The sequence below is a fragment of the Symphalangus syndactylus genome, chromosome 22 (genome assembly GCF_028878055.3).
Source record: "Symphalangus syndactylus isolate Jambi chromosome 22, NHGRI_mSymSyn1-v2.1_pri, whole genome shotgun sequence".
NCBI classification, from domain to species: domain Eukaryota; kingdom Metazoa; phylum Chordata; class Mammalia; order Primates; family Hylobatidae; genus Symphalangus; species Symphalangus syndactylus.
In genome coordinates this window covers 25,771,159-25,796,494 of record NC_072444.2, presented here as the reverse complement: position 1 = coordinate 25,796,494, position 25,336 = coordinate 25,771,159, and the positions used below count along the sequence as shown (strand labels likewise).

General features: G+C 47.2%; 1 protein-coding gene across 5 annotated transcripts in view; it reads right to left on the bottom strand.

Moving 5' to 3' along the window:
* Window positions 1-819: 819 nt before the first annotated feature.
* EXOSC10 (exosome component 10) overlaps window positions 820-25,336 on the bottom strand; it is a 35,183-nt gene continuing 10,666 nt past the window's right edge. The window contains exons 4-26 of one of the 5 annotated variants that reach the window (XM_055262408.2): window positions 21,920-22,024; window positions 21,445-21,610; window positions 21,002-21,116; window positions 18,292-18,367; window positions 17,969-18,079; window positions 17,620-17,763; window positions 16,299-16,489; window positions 14,667-14,823; window positions 14,349-14,497; window positions 14,114-14,164; window positions 13,316-13,427; window positions 11,653-11,739; window positions 11,509-11,559; window positions 11,273-11,351; window positions 10,750-10,856; window positions 8,139-8,234; window positions 7,840-7,914; window positions 6,008-6,092; window positions 4,804-4,892; window positions 3,465-3,636; window positions 2,545-2,606; window positions 1,908-1,984; window positions 820-954 (exon numbers count right to left, since the gene is read on the bottom strand). In XM_055262408.2, the coding sequence (XP_055118383.1) occupies window positions 924-954; window positions 1,908-1,984; window positions 2,545-2,606; window positions 3,465-3,636; window positions 4,804-4,892; window positions 6,008-6,092; window positions 7,840-7,914; window positions 8,139-8,234; window positions 10,750-10,856; window positions 11,273-11,351; window positions 11,509-11,559; window positions 11,653-11,739; window positions 13,316-13,427; window positions 14,114-14,164; window positions 14,349-14,497; window positions 14,667-14,823; window positions 16,299-16,489; window positions 17,620-17,763; window positions 17,969-18,079; window positions 18,292-18,367; window positions 21,002-21,116; window positions 21,445-21,610; window positions 21,920-22,024 (2,388 nt within the window). In that variant the 3' untranslated portion in view covers window positions 820-923. The remainder of the gene's footprint in view (window positions 955-1,907; window positions 1,985-2,544; window positions 2,607-3,464; window positions 3,637-4,803; window positions 4,893-6,007; window positions 6,093-7,839; window positions 7,915-8,138; window positions 8,235-10,749; window positions 10,857-11,272; window positions 11,352-11,508; window positions 11,560-11,652; window positions 11,740-13,315; window positions 13,428-14,113; window positions 14,165-14,348; window positions 14,498-14,666; window positions 14,824-16,298; window positions 16,490-17,619; window positions 17,764-17,968; window positions 18,080-18,291; window positions 18,368-21,001; window positions 21,117-21,444; window positions 21,611-21,919; window positions 22,025-25,336) is intronic. The other 4 variants (XM_055262409.2, XM_063631809.1, XM_055262411.2 and 1 more) reach the window with 4 other exon arrangements.

The following is a 25,336-nucleotide window of genomic DNA, read 5'->3' as shown; positions in this document are numbered from 1 at the left end:
CTTCTAAGTCCCAGCAATTTGTCTCATATTCCTCCTTGGGAGTGGCTCTGGATTTTTCTTTTTTCTTTTCTTTTTTTTTTTTTTTTTTTTTTTTTAGACGGAGTCTTTCTCTGTCCCCCAGGCTGGAGTGCGGTGGCGCGATCTCGGCTCACCGCAACCTCCACCTCCTGGGTTCACGCCATTCTCCTGCCTCAGCCTCCCGAGTAGCTGGGACCACAGGCGCCCGCCAGCATGCCCGGCTAATTTTTTTGTATTTTTTAGTAGAGACGGGGTTTCACCGTGTTAGCCAGGATGGTCTCGATCTCCTGACCTCGTGATCCACCCGCCTCGGCCTCCCAAAGTGCTGGGATTACAGGCTTGAGCCACCGCGCCCGGCCTCTTTTTTTTTTTTTTTTTTTTTTGAGACAGAGTCTCGCTCTGTCGCCCAGGCTGGAGTGCAGTGGTGAGATCTCGGCTCACTGTAAGCTCCGCCTCCCGGGTTCACGCCCTTCTCCTGCCTCAGCCTCCTGAGTAGCTGGGATTACAGGTGCCCGCCACCATGCTCGGCTAATTTTTTGTATTTTTAGTAGAGACGGGGTTTCACCGTGTTGGCCAGGATGGTCTCGATCTCCTGACCTCGTGATCCGCCCGCCTCGGCCTCCCAAAGTGCTGGGATTACAGGCGCGAGCCACCACGCCCGGCTGGCTCTGGATTTTTCTAGAAGTCACCATAACCCCTGGAGCACACTCACCTGCCCACAGACAGCTGAAGGTGGTTGCCTGAACAGAATGGCAACCTGCCAGAGCTGTGGTGGCAACAAAATAAAAGTCAGGAATCAGCTTTCTTCAGGAAGAGTTTTTTTTAATGGTTTAAAAATATGTATGTACAAAAGCAGCACCAGCATTTGGTGCTTCCAGTCCACAGGCGCCACGTGTCTTCCAGGACTATCTCTGTGGCCAGTTGTACCTGAAGCCTCTGCAGAGAGTACAAAAACAACAGTTATTTCTTCCGGGTTGGTTGGATGTTCTCAGATGGTTTACAAAATGGTGCAAACCTTAATCATGCAGAACAGAGGGAGAATGGTTTGTTCAGGGGCCCCAGAGAACTGGGCGGCCCACAAGAGTTGGCTGAGCTAAACAGCATCTCGAGAAAGCAGACCTGTTTTTCCTGCCCTCGGGCAAGTCCCCTGACCTCAGGGTCGGCTTGATTATTAGGATTTTATGTTTTTAACAAAAACATTTGGCTGGATGCAGTGGCTCACACCTGTAATCCCAGTACTCTGGGAGGCCGAGGCGGGAGGATCAATTGAGGCCAGGAGTTTGAGACCAGCCTGGCCAACATGGCAAAACCCCATCTCTACTAAAAATACAAAAACATTAGCCGGGCATGATGGCAGGCACCTGTAATCTCAGCTACTCAGGAGGCTGAGGTGAGAGACTTGCTTGAACCCAGGAGGTGGAGGTTGCAGTGAGCCGAGATTGTGCCACTGCACTCCAGCCTGGGTGACAGAATGAGACTGTCACAAAACAAAACAAAACCAAGCCAAACCACTCTTCAACAACAAGGATAACCCACATGTGCTTACTTTTTCCTCATTCCTAATAGGCTGGTCCAGGAAAATTTCACAACTATTCACACCTATTTTCCCTGAGGTGACCCCAGGAAACACGGTAACTGGAGAGCCAGGAACAAGGGAAATCTGAGTCCCGGGGCACAGTGCCTGGCTCCGTGATGTGTGGCACAGAGAAAATCACCTCCCGCCCTTGTTTTCCGAGTGGTGTGAGGGACCTGGCTTGGGAGGTTCTCTGAGTCGTCCTGGTTGAAGACCCCTGGGCACTCGCTCTCCAGCTACTCCCCACTGACCACACCACGCAGGGCAGGTGCTTTCTCACTGGGCTCCCTGGGCCACACCGCCGTCCACCACATACCTGTCTGACTTTCCAGTTGGAAAGGACATGCTTTTGTTTCCCACCGACTGTTTAATTTTTTTGGCTGCAATGCATTTCTGAAAAGAAAAGAAACCGTTTAAGCTGGGTGGGCACCTTGACCACAAGATACACAGAAAAGCACACCTGAGCTCAGGTGGCCAAAGATTCTAGCAGCACAAGAGTGACTTTAGCTTCCCTGCGAGAGGACGTTTCTGTGTCTCTGAAGGCAAGGCCGCTAGGATGCACTGCAAAAGGAACAGGAGGGCCCCAAAGCAGCCCTGCCCCCACGCCTGTGGAACCTGCAACCATGCTGTTTCCCTGGCACCAGCGCCAACACCCACGAGGGGCGAATGCAGGCTTGTGCTGGCCCCAAAGGGGGTGCTTTTGGCCTGCAGCTATAGTTCCCATGGTAGCAAACACAGAATAATACCCTTTAAAGCCACATGGCAGCTTTTACAGCCCCGTTTTATGAGTTGCTGGGGTAGCTGATGGGTACTGTCTGCCCTTGGGAAGAAATGAGGTGAGGAAAAAGATATGTAAAGGAATGGACTCCTGGATGGGCCTATCTTCTCAGCAGAGGAGGAGTTCAAAAACAGGCGCCAATGGCGTGCTAAAATCCTCCAGGAGCAGTTCTTACCTTGCCAGACGGGGTCTGTTTATTTGGATCAAACTGAGAAGAAACTTTGGATTTGCTGTTTCCTGAAAGGTAAGAGATGAGAGAGACCTGCGGTCAGGTCAATGAGTTACTACACATCACAGGCTCACAGCAAGGCTGGGACCATGACACTCAGGGAAGCCTTGGCTGTCAGAGCACAACCCCTGTCACGATGAGGGGCTGGGACTCATGGCTCACATAAATGAATACACGGCGATCCTGGTCCCTGTGGGCAGTCTGAAAACCAGGCCCATTTCTCTCAGCTCTAGTCCCAGGACCTTAGGGGCAGGTGGCTACAGCAGTGGCCCCTGGACATAAGGAAATCCACTCTGATCTCTGTGCTGGGTGATGCCGTCAGGAACTCGGGCTCTGAGGCGACACTACTGTATAAAAGGCCATTGTGTGGACTGGCCTCTGCTTTCTCTTTTCCAAAGGAGCATGTTGCTCCAAAGGCTCCTAGAGTCGGGAATGCCATCTGTAGCCCCTTCAAAGCAGACGGACTCTCACAGCCTAAGCAGCCATAGGGGTTCATGTCATAGGCTTTGAGATTTTTCAACAAACAAAATTCTCACTGTGTGTACGTGTGTGTGTGTGAGAGAGAGAGGGTTTATGGGCACAAGTTATAGTGAGGAAGGATGGCGCCCTGGTCACAATGGAAGTGACAGGTGATCTTGCTAACCCACCACGGAGGCCACCATGAGTGAGCTCCCGTGGAGGAGATGGCAATGAGGCTGCAGGCGACTGTCCACATTGCCACGGCCTCTCTGGACTACTCCAACAATTCCTGGCTAGCACCATGCCTTGTGCAGGGCTCACTTGGCCCCTATGTTGTGGTCTCTTTATGGCTTCCTCCCCTCTGACACGCACAGAGGTCTCTGTATGGGGCCCCAGTACTTCCTCACCAGCAAAAGCCTTGAAGTCTGGCTGGCTGTAGTCGTAAGGTGTAAACTCTTTTTCTGGTGGCTCTGGGTCCTTTGGCTTCTTGGAAATTTTGAGTCGTTTCTTCTCTTGTTTCTGTTCTGTGGTCCTTGGGTCGCTTGTTGCTCGCTCTCTCTTCTTTGCAGCATTTTCTAGCTGTAGATCAGGAACAGATGTGGGGGAGGAACAGGGAGGCACACGGGACAGGGAACTAACTCCACCGGCCTCAGCAGTAGCTGGGACCCAGCTGCCTAAGTGGTAAGAAGAACAGTCAGTGGTGGGGAGAGGAGCTGTGGCTGGAACTTCGGGACCAACACTCAGGGTCAGGTGAAACAAATTCCTCACTGGACAATGACATGAGGTCATTTAAGAAAGGCAAGCAGGCCAGGTGCAGTGGCTCATGCCTGTAATTCCAGTGCTTTGGGCGGCTGAGGTGGGAGGACTGCTTTAGGCAGTCTGAGGCCAGCCTGGGCAACATAGCAAGACCCCTATCTCTACAAAAAAAAAAAAGAAAAAATGTAGCTGGGCGTGGTGGTGCATGCTTGTAGTCCTAGCTACTTGGGAGGCTGAGGTGGGAGGATCGTTTGAACCCAGGAGTACAAGGCTGCAATGAGCTATAATCGCACCACTGTACTCCAGCCTGGGCATCAGGGTAAGAGTAAGACCATGTCACTATTTTTTTTTTTTTAAAAGGAAATAAAAAAAAAAAAAAGGAAAGGCAGGGGGCAGGGGTTAAGAATTCGAGTAATAGCCTGGGCAACATAGTGAGACCCTGTCTCCACCAAAAACAGTAACAAAAAATAGCTGGGCATGGTGGTGTGTGCCTGTGGTCCTAGCTACTTGGGTGGTTGAGGAGGGAGGATCGTTTGAGACCAGGAGTTTGAGGCTGCAGTGAGCTGCAACTGCGCCACTGCACTCCAGCCTGTGCAACAGAGGTAGACACTACTTCAAAACAAAACAAAAAAAAGAGTTCCAGAGTGCTCTGGGGTTTCATTCTCTAGAATGCAACATTTTTGTAGGACAGAGCAGGACACACAACAAGCTTCAGCACTGTAACCTCAATACCTTTTCTAGTACTACAGTTGAGTGGTCTGGCATATTTACCATAAACACAGTGGAAGAAGGTTAAGAGGAATTGCAATATCGATCTTGTGGTGGTTTTGGAAATGAGGTAGACACTAATAGCTAAGCTAAGGTGAACTAGAAAGAAGTCAGGACTTAATATAAAGCACAGGGCAAGCCCCCTAAGATATCCAAGGAAGATCCTGACCACAGGCAGGGGCATCGTTTTTCAAAGGAAAAAGGAGAAAAGCTGGCACGTACCATGACCTGCTGTCGGACGGAGACGGCCTGTTCTGCTGCAGCTTTGCACGCCTCCTTTGCCTGTTCCCGGGCAGCTGCAAGGGAGAGAACTGTCTCTGGAGTTGCTGAATCCGGCAACCACCCTCCCCTCCATCTCCATCCCCCTCCGACTTGGCCTAGCCACAGGGGTTGTCACGGCTGATCCCTCCTCCCTCTCAGCTCCCCGGTCCCCCATCTCTGCAGGAAAGGCTGCCTCAGAGCTCAGGCTCAGGTGCTCTGCCCACCTTCACCTACACGTGAGCTGATCCTCCCCAGCCCTGCCTGCTCCTCTCCTGTGAACCCAAACGCTCAGTGGCCTGTGGACCTGAGGGTGTTTAACAGGATCGTCACCATCACCATCGTGGACAAGCCCGCTCAAACCAGCTATTTCGGCTGCCAGCAACTCCAGCTTTCCAGCTGCTCAGGACAAAACCTTCATCCAAGGCTCCCTTCCCTTCTCTCACATGCCACATCCACCTCATCATCAAATGCTGTCAGCTTTGCTATGGGACAGATCCAGGCTCTGACAGCTTCTCACCACCTCCTCTGCTCCCACGCTGGTCTCAAAGCCACCGTCCCCTCTCGCCTGAGCCACCGCCATGTCTGCTATCCCTTCCTGGGATCCCATCCTGTCCTCTATAGTCTACTCTTAACACAGCAGCCAGAGGGCCACATGTCAGTCACTTCCCACCCTGTGTCGGCTCAGCACCCTCCTGGCTTCTGAACTCAGACTAAAAGGCAGCGTCATCCTGTGGGCCCCTGCTGGCTCCTTTCCCATCTCCTGCTCTTCTCTACCCGCTCTGCTCATGCAGGCCCACTTGCTGCTGCTTAGCATGCCCAGTGAACTACCCCCAGGGCCTCTGGGCTCACTGTGCTATGGCTCCAGAACTCTTCCCTAGGTCACTGCAGGTCTCGTCAGTGTTGCATTCATTAGACTGCCTTCTCCAACCACCAACGAGACAGCTACAGCACCCCCAGCACTCTCCACCAATCTCTCTGCACAGCACCTGCTGCCATCTGCCAGGATAGATACTGATTGCCCACCATCCCTCAGCAGAAGGGAAGCCCCACAGGGCAGGGGCTGTGCCTGTTTCATTCATAGCTGTATCTGGCACTTGGCTGAAACAGCGGGTGAGAAACAGCCATCCTTTAACAGCCGACTGAGTTGCAAGGAAGTGAGTGTTACCTGTTTGCTCAGCTGCCTTCTTCTTGACAGTTTCTTTAGAGTCTTTTTGTACTTGTACCTGGGCCAGCTTCCAACGGTTGCTGATCTATAATGAAAGCAAATATAACAAAAAAAAACCCTCCAAAGTCAGCCACCTAAATCTGTCTTACTTTTCATGAGGTGACGTAGGGCAGGTTAATCTAAGAAGTACACACATTCTAAGTCATAAATTTTCAAATCTAAGGGCATGAAAAATAAATTTCATGCTGGCTTTATTGCTAAAATCCCTATTAAGGAGGACAAAGTGCTACTGTCATCCAGGCACTGGGCTATCCGTCATCTCATTCAATCCCTCTGTAACCCTGGGAAAATGGTCATCACCCTCTCTTTAGAGATGAGCAAACAGACTCCGGCAGACTAAATAACTTGTCCAAGGGACATGGTCAGTAAATGACAGAGGCAGACTCCAGGCTGGGCTTCCACAAGTCTGCTGTGTTTCTTTATGACACCCCACTGACCTATGGCGTTACAACACATGGAGGTGACACTGGGCATAACACACAGGACGTGCAGTTGTTCAATGTGACACAGCCCGTGGGGGGAAAAGAGGAGAGAAGGCAGAAGCCTCACCTGATTCCCCATTTCTAAAAATAGCAAGCTAACTCAGGGACAGGAACAGGGCTGGGGGACCTCTCGGTTTTGCCTAACAAAAGAGCTCTGCTGCCACACAGAGGGAGCCAGTCGCCCATGTCATCAGAGCAGACGCTTCCTGCAGGGAGGAAGGAGGCTTCAAACAGTTCACGTGCTGGCTCTGGGGAACATCTCAAGGGGGTCTAGGGGAGGTATGCTCTCATTTTTACTCATAATGCTGGTAAAAACAAGCCAGATAAGTAAGATAGAATGTTTTAAAATTAAAGCTGTCACCTTTAAGAGCCTTAAAGTAACAGACATCTGTAAAAATGCATCAAGCTGTATATTTAATATTTGTGTACTTTACTACATATAGATTAAACCTCAATTAAAAAACTGCAAATGAAGATTTGTTTCTTACAAGGTTTCCAAGTGCTTTTTTTTTTGGATAGAGTCTCACTCTGTCGCGCAGGTTGGAGTGCAGTGGCACGGTCTCGGCTCACTGCAAGCTCTGCCCCCCAGGTTCAAGCGATTCTCCTGCCTCAGCCCTCTGAGTAGCTGGGACTACAGGCACCTGCCACCACGCCCGGCTAATTTTTTGTATTTTTAGTAGAGATGGGGTTTCACCATGTTAGCCAGGATGGTCTCGATCTCCTGACCTCATGATCTGCCCACCTCGGCCTCCCAAAGTGCTGGGATTACAGGCGTGAGCCACCGCGCCTGGCCCAAGTGCTTTTAAGAATCTCACTGAAGTTCTGGACCCTTTCCCTAGAAACAATGCTAGAAAATAAAGGGCTTTTGCATTCATTTTCAGGGGATTCACAGATGAGATGGGCTTGTCTAAAACAGAAACCTGGTATGAATAATCAAGAAATCCCCTTTTCTTAGAAAGTCTCTTTTAGGGCCGGGCGCAGTGGCTCACGCCTGTCTGTAGTCCCAGCACTTTGGGAGGGCAAGACGGGTGGATCACCTGAGGTCAGGAGTTCGAGACCAGCCTGACCAACATGGTGAAACCCCATCTGTACAAAAATTAGCCAGGCATGATAGCAGGTGCCTGTAATCCCAGCTACTTGGGAGGCTGAGGCAGAAGAACCGCTTGAACCTGGGAGGTGGAGGTTGCAGTGAGCCGAGATCATTGCACCGCACTCCAGCCTGGGTGACAAAGCGAGACGCCATCTCAAAAAAAAAAAATCTCTTTTAGAACAGGTGACAAGTCCACTTACTTCATAGATTTTCGTTGATGGATCGAACTTCGCTGCCTGAGAGACGGGAGCACGGTGTCCTAGTGAGGGCAGAAACTGGAGGAAGGAAACAGCTGTGTGAAACGCTGCCGGGAATGGAATCTACCAGACCCACAGGGCAGAGGCACTCAGATGGGGGTTGCTGGTGCCATGTCAGCATCTTTGCCAGGACATCAGGGCAGCTGACACACTGGCTTCAGAGGCTTCCTTCCCAGGTAAAAGCATGTACAGCTGTAGGCGTCTCTGCACATCCTGTCAGCCCTGACAAAACTACTACTCACCATCCTAAATGGATTTTCAAAGGACTCCATGATGTTCTGGGCTTTTTTCTGTGCAACTGTCAATGGACCCTTTTTATTGTCTTCAGCACTAGGTTCCTGCAGGGACAGACAAAAAACGATCACTAATGACCATGATCATCTGTGACATCAAGATGCAAGCAAGACAGCAACAGTTAACGGTGATTTTTTTTTTTTTTCTGAGACAGAGTCTCACTCTGTTGCCCAGACTAGAGTGCAGTGGTGTGATCTCTGCTCACTGCAACCTCCACCTCCTGCATTCAAGCGATTCTCCTGCCTCAGCCTCCCGACTAGCTGGGATTACAGGCATGTGCCACCGTGCCCAGCTAATTTTTGTATTTTTAGCAGAGAACAGGTTTCACCATATTGGCCAGGCTTGTCTCGAACTCCTGACCTCAAGTGATCCACCCGCCTTGGCTTCCCAAAGTGTTGGGATTACAGGCGTGAGCCACCGCACCCACCCAGCCAGTAACATGGTATTAATACCAATGGCTAAGGCTAATTTTTCATACACTCTCCTATGTATAAGGCATTCTGTCTGCAACAGCACACAGTAGCATTTCAATATCAGTGATCTGGATCAGTGAATTCTCACCATGTCCTCATAGCCTATAAGGTGGTATTACTCTCACTACCTTACAGAGGAGGAAACTGAGGCCTACAGAGGTTGTGACAGTCTTTCAGAGGCTTGCAGTGAATACAAGCAGACCAAGGATCTAAACCCAGCGTGGTCTGGCTCTAGAATATGAGATCTTGATTGTTGCCTGAAAGTTATTTTATGTATGTATGTATTTATTTTTTGAGTGGAGTCTTGCTTTGTTGCCCAGGCTGGAGTGCAGTGGTGCGATCTCTGCTCACTGCAACCTCCACCTCCTGTGTTCAAGCGATTCTCCTGCCTCAGGTCCCGAGTAGCTGGGATTACAAGCATGCGCCACAACGCCCGGCTAATTAAAGATGGCGTTTCACCATGTTAGCCAGGCTGGTCTCAAACTCCTGACCTCAGGTGATCTGCCTGCCTTGCCCTCCAAAAGTGCTGGGATTACAGGTGTGAGCCACTGCACCAGGCCTGAAATTTAATATTACATATCTTTATAGGGAATCATTGAAATTATGCAACAAAATGCTGCTTCCAACTGGGTTCATAAATATGTGCTATCCTTTTGCTTCATCTGTAATTATGCCCCCTTGCAACAGAGTGCAGGGAGACCACAGCCTCCTTTACACCAAACAGCCATATCAAAGCAGCCCAGACCTCATGCTAACGGGTTTAGGGGCTAAGTCATGACGCAATTAGCTCTGAGGTCAACTAAAGCGCCTAGTATTTTCTCATTAATTGCTAAAGCAAGGCCTAATCTAGATTTATATAATTAAGTTAAAAACCAAAGTGAAGCCTGGGCGACATGGTGAAATCCCATCTCCACAAAACATACAAAAATTGGCTGGGCATGGTGGCATACACCTGTAGTCCCAGCTACTCGGGAGAAGGCTGGGGCAGAGGGATTGCTTGAGCCCAGGAGGCAGAGGTTGCAGTGAGCCAAGATGGTGCCACTGCACTCCCACCTCGGTGACAGAATGAGATCCTGCCTCAAAAAAAAAAAAAAAAAAAAAAAAAAAATGCTGGGTGTGGTGGCTCACGCCTGTAATCCCAGCACTTTGGGAGGCTTAGGCAGGTGGATTGCCTGAGGTCAGGCGTTCGAGACCAGCCTGGCCAACATAGTGAAACCCTGTCTCTATTAAAAATATAAAATATTAGCTAAGTATGGTGGCGGGCACCTGCAATCCCAGCTACTAGGGAAGCTGAGGCAGGAGAATCGCTTGAACCTGGAAGGTGGAGGTTGCAGTGAACCGAGATGTTGCCATTGCACTCCAGCCTGTGCAACAAGAGTGAAACTCCATCTCAAAAAACGAAACCAAACAAACAAAAAAGGTGAAATAGCTGGGTACAGTGACTCATGCCTGTAATCCCAGCTACTCGGGAGGCTGAGGCAGAAGGATCATTTGAGCCTCAGAAGTCAAGGCTGCAGTGAGCCATGATTGTGCCACTGCATTCCAGCCTGGGTGGGAGAACAAGATTGTCTCAAAAAAAAAAAAAAAAAAAAAAAAAAAAAAAAATCGTTTCTCTTCTTCACTGAAAGCACACATACGTGGTGCTGGGGTCAGGCAGGAAGCTACGGGCAGCACACATTCTACAGTTCGTCGGACAGCACACCCATGCCACCCCTGCTGGGCATCCAGGTGAACTGTTTTTCCCTCACCACTGCTGCAGCTGGTCTGGAAAGCCCTGCTTGTGTGTTCTCTTAGCACAGGCCCTCCTCCCACTAGGTGCTGTTCAACAACAGGACGTCAGCCTTTCCTTGAAGATTTCTCCACACAGAGCTCAGAGAATTCCCCATCCACGTCCCCAGACCACCTCCTCCAGAGTGGTCAGTGCCACCTTGCTCATCGGTCTCTGTGCCTCTCCCAGCACCGCTGGGTTTTGCTCTCAGCATTAGTCTCCCAGTGTATGCAACGCTCCAGGCAGACAGCCTGCTGGATAAATCCAGTAAATCCCAGGGGGTCCTCATCACCTCAGTGAAGTTTCTGTGCTACTCACGTTAAATAACGTGATGACAGCTGTGGCAATCAGGCATGTGGTACCCAGCAAGTTATCTTCTTTTTCATCAAGAAAGAGGCTCGCCTGCTTCTGAATTGGCATAGATCCTAGAGGAGCAGAAGATAATAAGGTCAAAGCCTACAGAATTTTATTTTATTTTTTCTTTTTGAGATGGAGTTTTGCTGTAGTCCCCTAGGCGGGAGTGCAATGGCACAATCTCGGCTCACTGCAACTTCCGCCTCCTCAGTTCAAGTGATTCTCCTGCCTCTGCCTCCTAAGTAGCTAAGATTACAGGCGCCCACCACCATGCCAGCTAATTTTTGTATTTTTAGTAGAGATGGGGTTTCACCATGTTGGCCACGCTGGTCTCAAACCTGACCTCAGGTGATCCACCCGCCTCAGCCTTTCAAATATGCTGGCATTACAGGCATAAGCCACCATGCCCGGCCAAGCCTACAGAATTTTAGACAAGGTAGCTGTGTCCCAACCTCTTTGGGACAGTCAGGAGGGCTCTCGACTTTACCATTGGTTGGGATGGTTGGATAGCCATCCGGAGGGGCATGGGAGCAATCGTGAGGTCCAAAGAGAACATTCTCCAATCTCTGCATTAAAAGACACCAGCAGGCTGGCATGTAAAACGTGCAAGCCGGCAGTAGCTTTCTGCCAGCTGTCAGCACAGGCCTCTGTCAGAGGTGTACTTGCACTGGCTGTGACTTGACGTCTTCCCTCCCAGGGGAGAAAACAGATCCGACACTGTACCTCGGCACTGGGCAGCGGTCCGCTCTTCCTCACTCCGGCTGCAACTTCAGACTAAGGATAAAAATGAAGGGAATTGAGGAAAGTTGCCCCAACACCTCAAGTCCAACCCCCAGTCCCCAACGCTGACTGTGTTCCTTCACCAGCCTGTTTCTCAAGAGCCCAGAGATTTTCTTTCCTCTCTTCACTCCTTATAGTGCCTGGCCTGATAATTATTTGGTGCTCAATAATTACCTGTAGAATGAAAGAGTAAAGTTCTTTAACATGACTAAGCACAATAGGAAGGATTCCAAAGAGCTTGAAAAAGACTCTTCTCTAGTAATCAAGGTCTCTCTTTACTTGGACAACGTACAGAGCTTACAAAGACATTTTTAACACAAAAATTGCAAATGTGGGGCTGGCAGGTGGCTCACAACTGTAATTTCAGCACTTTGGGAGGCCGAGGTGGGAGGACTGCTTGAGCCCACGGGCTCAAGACCAGTCTGGGAAACACAGCAAGACCCATCTCTACAAAAAATTTAAAAAAACATAGCTGGGTATGGTGGTGTATGCCTGCGGTCCCAGCTACTCAGAAGGCTAAGGTGGGAGCCTAGCAGATGGAGGCTACAGTGAGCCATGATTGCATCACTGCACTCCAGCCTGGGTGACAGAGCAAGACCCTGTCTCAAAACAAACAAACAAAAAAAAAACAAAAGAAAACTGGCTGCCATTGTCATCATTTGCTACAAAGTCTCATCAATCTTTTCTTCTGATGCTTCCTATACCTGTTCTTTCCTTCCCAGTCTGTGATTCCTCACTCATTCAGGGAGCTATCACTTCATACCTGGGCCACTGCCAGGCTCCCAAAACTAGCTCCCTCTGCTGAGGTCACCGCTCCATCTCACTCCACCACATTAACTGCCTTAGAACAGTGAATTGGCCCAGTTACCAGATAGTACTTGCTGCTGAATCATCAAAGCTAAGGTCATAAATAAAAAGAATGAGTCTTAGCTCTCAACTGTCATAAAAAAAGCAGCTAAATTCATCAAGACACACACACTGGACTTCCTAAGCCCTATTATTTCCCTAGGGTTGTTTAGAATGCAGACCAGCTCATGAATCTAGGAAGCCACAAGGAATAAGATGCTAGCAGAAAAAACAGGCCTGCTAAGCCTGGGCACGATGGCTCACGCCTGTAATCCCAGCACTTTGGGAGGCCCAGGTGGGTGGATCACCTAAGATCAGGAGTTCAAGACCAGCCTGGCCAACACGGTGAAACCCCACCTCTACTAAAAATACAAAATTAGCTGGGTGTGGTGGTGCACGCCTGTAATCCCAGCAACTCAGGAGGTTGAGTCAGGAGAATTGCTTGAATCCGGGAGGCGGAGGTTGCAGTGAGCTGAGATCGCGCCACTGCACTCCAGCCTGGAGACAGAGCGAGACTCCGTCTAAAAAAAAAATAAATAAAAAATAAAAACAACAGGCTTGCTAAGTTGGAACCCTTCAGTAGAAAATCTTTTTTTTTTTTTTTTGAGACGGAGTCTCGCTCTGTCTCCCAGGCTAGAGTGCAGTGGCGCGATCTCGGCTCACTGCAACCTCCACCTCCCAGGTTCCAGCAATTCTCCTGCCTCAGCCTCCGGAGTAGCTGGGATTACAGGTGTGCACCATACGCCTGGCTAATTTTTTGTATTTTTACTAGAGATGGGGTTTCACCATGTTGGCCAGGCTGGTCTCGAACTCCTAACCTGAAATGATCCAGCCACCTCAGCCTCCCAAAGTGCTGAGATTATAGGGGTGAGCCACTGTGCCCGGCCACAGAAAAGCTTCTTACCTTGAGCAGGGGCATCTCTCGAGCCTGCTGGATTAAAAGGTGCATTTCGTTGATCTGCTGCCGCACAAGGGGTGGTACTGGGTTGCAGCAAGCTATGATGCCCTGAGGTTCCCTGAAGACAAGTTAAGAACACACTCAGCTTGTCAGCTTGTCACTCAGAAATGCAGCCCTTAAAGGCTTCCAGATAAGAATAATGACTGGGTAAAGCCAGGCTGCCACACCTAAGCTGAAGCTACAGGTAGGTGACTAAGGAAACACTGATGTCAGGCTGGCCTAGGCCAACTTCTCCATGTGTTCTTTGCGACACCAAGCTTTAAGTGGATCCCTCTTGGAGCCTGACTCCCACAATCAGGGAGAGCTGGAAGTAAGTACCACAGCACTGTGAATTCTCAATTCAGCAGGGGGCAACCAACAGGCTGTGGATTTTCATTCTTGCTTATACTTCAATCAAGATCACAAAACGTTTAAGATCATAAGCTGCTTTAATTTGGAAGAAAGTATAGATGAGAGAACCTGGGACATTTTCTTCCCTTGCAAGTAGATGCTATAAGGCTCAGAGACTTAAAATAAACTCAAACTAAGGCATAATCATTGAAATGATTCCAGTTCAGAAGTTTTAGTTCTTAAATGGCAGCCTGAGGGCAGAAATTCTATATTCCTTCAACTTGCTACCTTCCAAGCTTAGAGCATTAATCTCTGAGTAAGCAGCCCGGGTAATAGCAACCAGAAAAGCTTGATTTTGAAGAACATCATATCTACTGAGAAAGTCGGAACATATTAATCAGCTTTCAGACTCACTTAGGCAGTTCTTCAGCTATTTTCAGCATCATGTGGTTTGGCAGTACATATCTGAAAAAAAAAACACACACACACACAGTGGGTACACATTACATTTAGCCAGTAAGTTCCATTAGATGCTGTCACATAGGGGAAACAACCAGCTTTCATAGCAAAAGAAAAAAGCCCATTATTTACTTGTTATTAGATCTCTTCAGTCTGGAAACAAGTGTTAAAAGAATCTCTAATCCCTTACCCGTAACTTTCATCTTCCCTGCGAGCTGTTTTATCCCTCCAGGCAAACAGCAGCTGAAAGGCTGTCAACTGCTGTGTGTTAAGGTGCTTCTTTTGCTTCCTATAGAGTTCAAGGTAGGACTCATCCGTGAAGATAGGTTTGATGAATTTCTACAAAGTATTAGAGAATATTCAAAATCAATGGGAATCAAAATTGTGCCCTGGACTCTGCAAAACGTTTGGCTCTTTTCATGAATGTAAGGAGCAACCTTAAGAACTACAACCTGGCCAGACACAGAGCCCGAGTGTCACGGTCTGCGTGACTGCGGCTGAGGTGTACCTTGAGGCAGATGTCCCTGCTCCGTTGCCACACCACCTGAAGCTGCACGGGCTGCCCGTTGCCGCGCTCCCACAGCTCCAGCCTCATTTTGTCATAGATGTATAGCAGGTAATGGGTGTCATCCCGGGCGTAGCTGAGCATCTCCTCAGGCAGAGGGCTGGAATTGCAGAGGACAGTTTTACTGATTGCCCCCAAGGACAGCAATTCAATTTGTCTATTCCTTGGGTGCTGGGACTTCCTTAGACCCTTCCAATATGAAAGATCCTTTCATAGTCAATACTGCAGTTATGCCAACATTTCCTGCATTTTAACATGATAAACCATTATTTTAACAGCTGGGTAGAATTGGAGGCAGGGTAATACGGTGGTTAAAGTAAGGGCACTGTCAGCTACTCTGGACACACACAAGAGGCAGTAGAAAAGGGGCCACTGTTGTCCTGAGTTCAAATCTCAGCTCCAGATGTCTGTCCTTGGACAGTTCCTTAACCTCTTTGGGCTGACCCACCTAACTTGTGAAATGGGAACCAGGTATTTCATAGGCTGTTGTGAGGACTACACAGGACCACATCCTTGAAGCACTTAGCCCAGAGCTTGGCACAAGGTAAGGGCTCCGTAACAGGGAGTGGTTTTTAGATTTTATCAATTTCATCTTTTATTTGGACTTTATCAGTCCAAATGTAATTTTACTTTTATATTTAGAAATTCTGGCATTCTGGGCCAGGCGCAGTGGCTCACGCCTATAATCCCAGCACTTTGGGAGGCCAAGGCGGGAGGATCACCTGAGGTCAGGAGTTTGAGACCAGCCTGACCAACATGGAGAAACTTCGTCTCTACTGAAAATACAAAATTAGCTGGGCGTGGTGGTGCATGCCTGTAATCCTAGCTACTCGGGAGGCTGAGGCAGAATTGCTTGAACCCGGGAGGCAGAGGTTGTGGTGAGCCGAGATCGTGCCATTGCACTCCAGCCCGGGCAACAAGAGTGAAACTCCGTCTCAAAAAAAAAAGAAAGAAAGAAAAAAAGAAATTCTGACATTCTGGCATGTGGAATTCCTGGAAAAGCTCAGCAGCACCTTCCTATGACAGGTACAACCTCAGAGAGGTAGCAAACAAGTGGAAAATGACCAAGCTGAGCAAGGCCTGCAGGAAGTGGGGCAAAACTGCTACCTTATGCCACAAAAAACGCTCCATATAAAGCTAAACAACAGTGTCCCTTAGAATTCTTTCCCATCTATGGAAGATCATCTTATACACACACACAATCATCCCTATGGAAGATCTTACACACACACAGACACACACACACACACACAGACACACACACACAAAATCATCTAGTAGAAAGACCCCGGTTTCAAACAAGAGACCAGCACGGGCAAATACTGATGCGGCACCTCTTTTTCAGCCACTATTTCCATGAAACACAGTGTAACTGCATCAGCCCATCATAAAGTCCACATTATCATTAAAGAATTTCCTACCACTTTTACACTGCTGAAGATGCCTGGCGAAAAGCCTGATGCCATTCATCTCAATGAGCGTGGCAGGGCTCAAACCCAGGTCTCTCTGGACGACAGGTTAATGAATAATCACTTTCTTCTGCCACCCACATTTCCTCATTAAGAGCAAACTGACCGTATTCTCCAATCAGCCAGCTGATATTGTTTGTTTGAGTCCACGTTGCAGTAGAGTTTCAGGAGATGATCAAGTGAGTGCCTGCCCAGGTTAAGAAGGCGTGCTGCCTGATGAGTATCAAACATGTTTACTACATACAACCCAAAGTCTTTCTGTAGCCATTCTATGTCTGAATCAGCACCATGGAAGACCTGAAAACAGAATCAAAGTCATGCAGTACACTGGTAGCAGTACACTGGTAGCAGGCCACTCGTGCTCGGAAATTAACTATGCCTCTAGTTTATTAGAACACTGAAATTAGAAGGTAGTCTCCGCTGTCCCATCTGTAGTGCAGTGGTGTGATCTTGGCTCACTGCAACTTCTGCCTCCCGTGCTCCAGCAAGCCTCCCACCTCAGCCTCCCAAGTAGTTGGGACTACAGGCGTGCCACCATGCCCAGCTAAACTTTAGTATTTTTTGTAGAGATGGGGTTTCATTATGTTCCCCAGGCTGGTCTCGATTTCCTGGGCTCAAGTGATCCTCCTGCCTCAGCTTCCCAAAGTGCTGGGGTTACAGGCCTGAGCCACCTCATCTGGCTGAAGCCAATGTTCTAATCAAGATTAGATATATGCAGCTGGGCGTGGTGGCTCACACCTGTAATCCCAGCACTTTGGGCCAAGGTGGGTGGATGGCTTGAGGTCAGGAGTTTGAGACCAGCCTGACCAACATGGCAAAACCCTGTCTCTACTAAAAATACAAAAATTAGCCGGGCGTGGTGGCGCATGCCTGTAACCCCAGCTACTTGGGAGGCCGAGGCAGGAGAATCGCTTGAACCTGGGAGGCGGAGGTTGCAGTGAGCCGAGATTGTACCATTGTACTCCAGCCTGGGCAACAAGAGCAAAACTCCATCTTAAAAAAAAAAAAAAAAAAAAAAAAAAATTAGATATATGCAGTTTTAAATGTTTCTTTTGTCTTCAGTCACAGCTTTCTACACTCCTGATTCCTATGTTTGAAGTCTGAAACTGTTATCAACCAATGAGACACATGAAAGCAGCTCTAGTAGCTTCAGTACAGCCATTAAGTCCAAACAATCTTGATGGCTGGGGCTCACTGCAGTAGTCATTAAAATGATTTAACATTTTTCTGGGTGGTAACAAGCTAAGTCTTAGCTGTTCTAATAGGGATTTAGAAACAAAAGCCATTTAGCACGGTACCCTAGTTAGGAAATGACATGATTCCTCCCAACTTTACTGGGTCTAGGTTGAAATAATGAAATAGTACACTGAAAAGCACTAAAAATCTTGTATGAGCTCACATGCATGAGTTACAAAAGGGTGGCTGACCTTAACGATGGCTGGGTCTGTGAGGCTCTCATTGAGAATGTACATGTCACTTCGAAGCTCGAGGGTGTCAATGATGAAGTCTTCTGTCCGAGTGGAAATTTGCATCAGGCAGGTCAGTCCCAGGAAGCTCCTGTAAGAGTGGTGCTAAACCCCACAGAAGGAGGGGAGAAGAGAAAAAACAAAGATTATGTTAGACTTTCCTTTACTGATTTTGAAGTCAGCTACAAAGCTAAGTTATATGATTAATTTTTTACCAAAAAAAATTACAATTAGTATCAATTTTATACTTCTCCAATAGGTGAACTCACAGAAAATGTAAAAATTTTACCCAGGGTCATTTATAAGATACCTCCAAGTCGACTGCAAATTCCTGACAATGCAAGAGCTTTTCGTTGAGTTCCACGAGTTCATCCAGGGAGGATATCAAATGACATGGTGTCTCTTCTATAGATCTGTATAACTGGATCAAGAGAATAGTGAGAAAAAGGGAGGAATATAGAAACCATCTCCCAGTAAAGTACAAAGTGAACTACGAGTTTGAGAAATGACCCAAAACTGTAACTTTCTACCTTAAAGATCTTCAAGGAAAGTCAAAATTGCATCAATGAATCTACTTATTTGATTCCTCTTGGGCTACTACATGGCACCTTTAAACTAAGGCTGGGTACTAACCTGGGATTGTGGCTTTTGAAGCACTGAATCTGGTGGGGTAAAGTGATTTAGTTCATATTGATAAGGATGTGCAAACCTGAGTAAATAAAACAAAAAGAGAAATCATTCTGATTAATTCCGTGATTCAAGGGAAAAATAATGCCTCTTATCCAATCTGTAAAAACAAATGAGAAAAGTCCACCATGAAAATATCTTCCCTTTATAAAGAGCTTCATTATTTCAGTAATTTGAGTACAAATCATAAATCAGATGATATTTGCTCACTCTTAAAATATGATAATTAAGTCTATTAATTTCTTTAGAGAGCTGGAGACCCAAGCAGCTTTATAAAGATTTGAGTACTTATTTGCAAAGTACTGTATGGTTGATGTTGTGGATAATACCAAAATGAGAAATATGTAATTCTTGCAGTTTGAAATAACAAATCTGTAAAGTAAGGATGAAGCAAATATTTCAGCTGGCCAAGAGCTTAATGTTATATTTTTTCTGATCCTAAGAAATCCACCGGGCGCGGTGGCTCACGCTTGTAATCCCAGCACTTTGGGAGGCCGAGGCGGGCGGATCACGACGTCAGGAGATCGAGACCACGGTGAAACCCCGTCTGTACTAAAAATACAAAAAATTAGCCAGGTGTGGTGGCGGGTGCCTGTAGTCCCAGCTACTCGGAGAGGCTGAGGCAGGAGAATGGTGTGAACCTGGGAGGCGGAGCTTGCAGTGAGCCGAGATTGCGCCACTGCACTCCAGCCTGGGCAACACAGCGAGACTCCGTCTCAAAAAAAAAAAAAAAAATCCGTATAAAAATCCTCAACTTGTGATGTATTCCTCGAGGATCACGGTAGCCCAGGAGGGCAGGGCTGCCTTTCATGGCCTTTATTTCTCCAGCACTTAGCTTGTGGCCTCACATTGCAGAGCTGGGGCTAAAGGCATGAATGCCCAGACAGACTCTGGCTCTATGTGAGGAAAAGGCCAATACTAATCAAATTTTTAACCTTTTTGCACTATACCAAAGGCAAAGTCCATTTGTCTATTTTAAGCGAAGTTTTTCCAAGATGCTTATATTGCCAGTAAAAAATGCCTTTTCTTTACTAAATTCATAAATGAGCCTTGGGCTGAGCATGGTGGCTCATGCCTGTAATCCCAGAACTTTGGAAGATCAAGGCAGGAGAACTGCTTGAGGCCAGGAGTTTCAGGCCAGCCTGGGCAACACAGAAAGACCCTGTGTTTACAAAAATAAAAACTAAAATTAAAAAACAAGCCAGGTACAGTGATGTGTGCCTGTAGTCCCAGCTACTAGGGAGGCTGAGGCCAGGGGGATTGCTTGAGTCCCAGGGGTCAAGGCTACAGTGAGCTATGACTGCACTACGGCATGCAGCCTGGGTGACAGAGCAAAACTAAAAAAAAAAAAAGTGAGCCTTACCTACTATTTGAGTCCTAATAAGAAAGGCAGAGCAGTATAGTATGGAGGAAAGACAAATTTAAGAAAACATGGTGCTGGGTGCGGCGGCTCGGGCCTGTAATCCCAGCACTTTGGGAGGCCAAGGAGGGTGGATCACCTGAAGTCAGGAGTTCAAGACCAGTCTGACCAACATGATGAAACCCTGTCTCGAAAAAAAAAAAAAAAAAAGAAAAAAAAAAAAGATACAAAATTAGCCAGGTGTGGTGGCACATGCCTATAATAATCCCAGCTACTTGGGAGGCTGAGGCAGGAGAATCATTTGAACCCAGGAGGCAGAGGTTGCAGTCAGCTGAGATCACGCCATTGTACTCCAGCCTGAGCAACAACAGCGAAACTCCGTCTCAAAAAAAAAAAAAGGAAAAAGAAAGAAAACATGGGCCGGCTCTGGCCAGGCGCAGTGGTTCATGCCTGTAATTCCAACCCTTTGGGAGGGAAGGTTGGGAGGATTGCTGAGGCCAGAAATTCAAGACCAGACTGGGCATATAGAAAATACAAAAACTAGCTGTGCATGATGGCTCACGCCTGTGGTCACAGCTACTTGGGAGGCAGAGGCAGGAGGATCACTTGAGCCCAGGACGTAAAGGCTGTAGTGAGCTGTGTTCACGCCACCACGCTCCAGTCTGGGCGACAGAGCAAGACTCTGTCTCAAAGAAGTTCCAACTCTACGAGAAGTCTGCATCTCTAATTTTGCTTTTACACCTTTTTTTTTTTTTTTGAGACGGAGTCTTACTCTATCACTCAGGCTGGATTGCAGTGATGCCATCTTGGCTCACTGCAACCTCCACCTCCCAGGTTCAAGCGAGTCTCCTGTGTCAGCCTCCGAAGTAGCTGGGATTACAGGCACACACAACCTCGCCTGGCTAATTTTTGTATTTTCACTACAGATGGGGTTTCACCATGTTGGCCAGGCTGGTCTCGAACTCCTGACCTCAGGTGATCCACCAGTCTAAGCCTCCCAAAGTGCTGGGATTACAGGCATGAGCCACCGTGCCCAGCCTTCATGTTTTACATCTATAAAACGGGAATGAGAGCAACTGCTACTTCTCAGGACTGCAGTGAGCTTTACATGAGACAATGCTGTGCAGGCCCTTTGTGAACACAAACAGCAGGTTTTATTGCTAAGGCCCAGGTTGGGGTAAGGAGGAAATCACTGCTCCTCAGATTTTCATGTATATACTCCACAAAAGTGAAACTGAAAACGTGGCAAAAAGGTAATTACTCACGGCATAAAGTCAGACACAGGCAAACACTTACATGTCTTGCTCAACCTGCTGGGTTCTCTGCTGATGGATGAAATCAGCCAGTGCAGGGGGGACGTCTAAGTCCTCAGGACGATCCTGTGGGCGTTCCCGCCTTTCCTTAGAGAGAGCTGGGGATCCAAGCAGTGACAAAAACATCATTAGCACATTCATTTCTTTTCTAGTTACACAGGGGTAAACTGGTTCCCTTTGTTTTTTGGCTATTTTTTTTGAGACAGGGTCATGTTCTGTCCCCCAGGCTGAAGTGTGGTGGCACAATCACAGCTCACTGTAGCCTCGACCTCCTGGGCTCAAGTGATCCTCCCACTTCAGCCTCTGGAATAGCTGAACTGGGCTCCCTTTGAACACAGGAGGGTGGAAGAGAGACCTGTACACCCTTCCTGGTTTTTGCATCAAATAAAGTGAGACTCAAACACAGGCAAAGTCTGCACTATTTACCTTGAGGGAGAGGTTTCTGAGCATTGGGTTTGATGAAGATTTTAGGAAGAAATGGTGTGTTGGAATTGTCAATCTTCTCTCGAAACTTGAGCTGAGGTCGGATGATATTTTTTGCATGAAGCAGCCGGAAAGTTTCAGATTTTGCTTTTTTGCCATATTCTGCTGCCTATGATCAATGAATACAAACACTTTATAACAGAGCCACTTGATGAATTAGAAAAATAAATTCCAATTTATGACTTCCGAGGAGACAAGAACATCGCAAAGGCCATTCATTTAAGAATGCATGTGCATGTGGAGGTCTCCAGAAAGAGGAGAAGAGGATGTAATTAGATTGTGTGTGTTTATGAGAACAAACTAAAGGAGATAGCGGCCAGTTCTCTAATAAATTAGAACAGAAATGCATGTTAGAATGAGCAAAATCCCTATTATGAAGCTGACATCAAGAGCTCTAGTTAATCTGAAAAGCCCTCACCTTACGGTTCCAGCTGGACACTACTGTTTTGGGGACCTGCAAGCCGGCAGGGAGGACAGGCTGTTGATTCTTGTTTACACCTGAGGCTTCATCCAGTAAAATACCCTAAGAGTAGAAGAGGTACTGGTTAAGCATTTTTCTTTTTGAAGTTAGCAGAGTTAACTACCTAACATTTTATTTATTTAACACGGAGTATCACTCTGTCGCCCAGGCTGGAGTGCAGTGGTGCGATCTCGGCTCACTGCAACTCTTTACAGTTCCGAATTGGGCTCACTGCAACCTCTGCCTCCCAGGTTCAAGCCATTCTCCTGCCTCAGCCTCCCGAGTAGCTGGGATTACAGGTGTGCACCACCACACCTGGCTAATTGTATTCTTAGTAGAGATGGGGTTTCACCCGGTTGGCCAGGCTGGTTTCGAACTCCTGACTTCAAGTGATCCACCCGCCTGAGCCTCCCAAAATGCTGGGATTATAGGTGTGAGCCACTGCGCCTGGCCTAATTACCTAACATTTTAAAGAGATGTATTCAGACACATTTGTGTAAGAAAATATACATATATAAGAACAGATCAATGTATATATCAAAACATCATGTTGTATGTGATAAATATATAGATGGTCCCCAATGTATGACAGTTTGACTTATAATTCTTTGAGTTTACAATGGTGTGAAAGTGATTTACATTTAGTAGAATCCATATTTCAAGTACACTTACAATCTGTTTTTCTTTTTTCTTTCTTTTTTTTGAGACAGAGCCTTGCTCTGTTGCCAGGTTGGAGTGTAATGGCACGATCTCAGCTCACTGCAACCTGCCTCACAGGTTCAAGCGATTCTCCTGCCTCAGCCTCCCAAGTAGTTGGGAATATAGGCATGCACCGCCACGCCCAGCTAATTTTTCTGTTTTTAGTAGAGACAGGGTTTCACCATGTTGGCCAGGATGGTCTCGATCTCTTGACCTTGTGATCTGCCTGCCTCGGCCTCCCAAAGTGGTAGGATTACAGGCATAAGCCACAGTGCCTGGCCCTGTTTTTCTTTTCTTTTTTTTTTTTTGAGATGGAGTCTCACTCTGTTGCCCAGGCTGGAGTGCAGTGGCCCAATCTCAGCTTGCTGCAGTCTTTGCATCCTGGGTTCAAGCAATTCTCGTGCCTCAGCCTCCCAAGTATCTGAGACTACAGGCGCAAGCCACCATGCCCAGCTAATTTTTGTATTTTTTAGTAGAGATGGGGTTTCACTATGTTGACCAAGCTGGTCTTGAACTCCTGACCTCAAGTGATCCACCTGCCTTGGCCTCCCAAAGTGCTAGGATTACAGGCATGAGCTACTGTGCCCAGCCACAACATGTTTTTCACTTTCAGAAGTGTATTCAACGCTACTTGAATTACATGAGATGAATATTCAACACTGTATTATAAAAATAGGCTTTGTGTAAGATTTTGTCCAACTGTAGACTAATGGAAGTTTTCTGAGCACATTTAAAGCAGGTTCAGTTAAGCTATTTGGTAAGTGAGGTGTATTAAATGCATTTTTGACTTGTAATATAGGTTTACTGAGATATAACCAATTGTAAATCAAGGATCACCTATAAAATTTTTGTCAATAAAAAAATAAAAATTTTACAAAGTTGATCAATAAAGGTGATTAGTATGTCATGCCAAGTTATTAATGCATTATTTGCTCAAAGGCAGGTAGGACAGTAATTACCCACGCCCAATACTCGATTGACTCTTTAAAGCTCTGAATTGGGCTGAAAATTCTATGATTTAACAGCGTAATGTGGCCACTAAAATAACTAAGAAGTCCCTGGACTGCATACATTAAATATAGAAGTATACTATTTAGAATGAGACGCAGGGAGTCCTTATCTATTTTGCACTTTAAAGCAGACATGAAATATCAGCTTGGGCACTACTAACAGAGGCACAACCAGGTGATACATAGGATTATGGCAGGACTTGAAATCACAATATACCAGAAACTGCTGAAAGATTTGTGGGCATTTAGACTAGGGAAGAGATGACTTCATGGGACAGCAGGGCATGATTTAAACATTTTCAGGACTGTCAGATGGTTGAGGTTAGATTTGTTTTCCATGATCTCTATGTACTTCTGTGAAAATAATGTTCTGCCATAGAATTAGGCATAAATAGATGATAAGCAAGACAGAATAATACACATCTCCTTCCAATCCTGTGAGCTGGGGGGTTCAGTAGATTTTGAGTAACAGTACAAATAAACTAAATTTTGGTTAGGTGATATAAATGCCTCTTCACTTGCAATACAAACAGAATTTGCAAATCTTGTCAGGCACGGTGGCTAATGCCTGTAATCGTAGTGACTAAGAAGGCTGAGGTAGGGGAGATTGTTTGAGGCCAGGACTGTTTGAGGAGTTCAAGACCAGCCTGGGCAACACAGCAAGACACTGTCTCTATAAAATAAAAAAAAAATTTAGCCAGACGTGGTGGTGCACACCTGCAGTCCCAGCTACTTGGGAGGCTGTGGTGGAAGGATCGCTTGAGCCCGGAGTTCAAGGTTGCAGTGAGCTATGGTTGCACCACTGCACTCCAGCCTGGGTGACAGAGCATGACTTCAGTATCCAAAAAAATAAAAACAGAATTTGCAGATCTGGAAGGTAGATTCAGAATAAGCCACTTTATTTATTTATTAATTTTAAATAAAGACAAGGTCTCACTATGTTGCCCAGGCTGGTTCTGGAACTCCTGAGCTCACGTAATCCTCTTACCTCGGCCTCCTATAGTGCTAGGATTACAGGAGTGAGCCAATGACCCGGGCCAGAATAAGGCACTTTAACTTTTTTTTTTTTTTTTTTTTTAAGACAATGTTTCACTCAGTGCCCAGGCTGGAGTGCAATGGTGCAATCTTGGCTCACTGCAACCTCTGCCTCACAGGTTCAAGCGATTGTCCTGCCTCAGCCTCCTGAGTAGCTGGGATTACAAGTGCCCACCACAACACTAAGCTAATTTTTTGTATTTTCGGTAGAGACGGTGTTTTACCATGTCGGCCAGGCTGGTCCTGAACCCCTGACCACAGGTAGGTGGATCCACCCACCTCGGCCTCCCAAAGTGCTGCGATTATAGGCGTGAGCCACCATGCCAGGCCACCTTTTTTTTTTTTTTGAGACAGAGTCTCACTCTGTCATCCAGGCTGGAGTGCAGTGGCATGATCTCGGCTCACTGCAACCTTGGCCTCCCGGGTTCAAGCGATTCTCCTGCCTCAGCCTCCTGAATAGCTGGAATGACAGGCGTGTGCCACGACGGCCCGGCTAGTTTTTATATTTTAGTAGAGACGGGGTTTCACCATGTTGGCCAGGCTGGTCTCGAACTCCTGACCTCAGGTGATCCCCCGCCTTGGTCTCCCAAAGTTCTGGGATTGTAGGTGTGAGCCATCACACCTGGCTGGA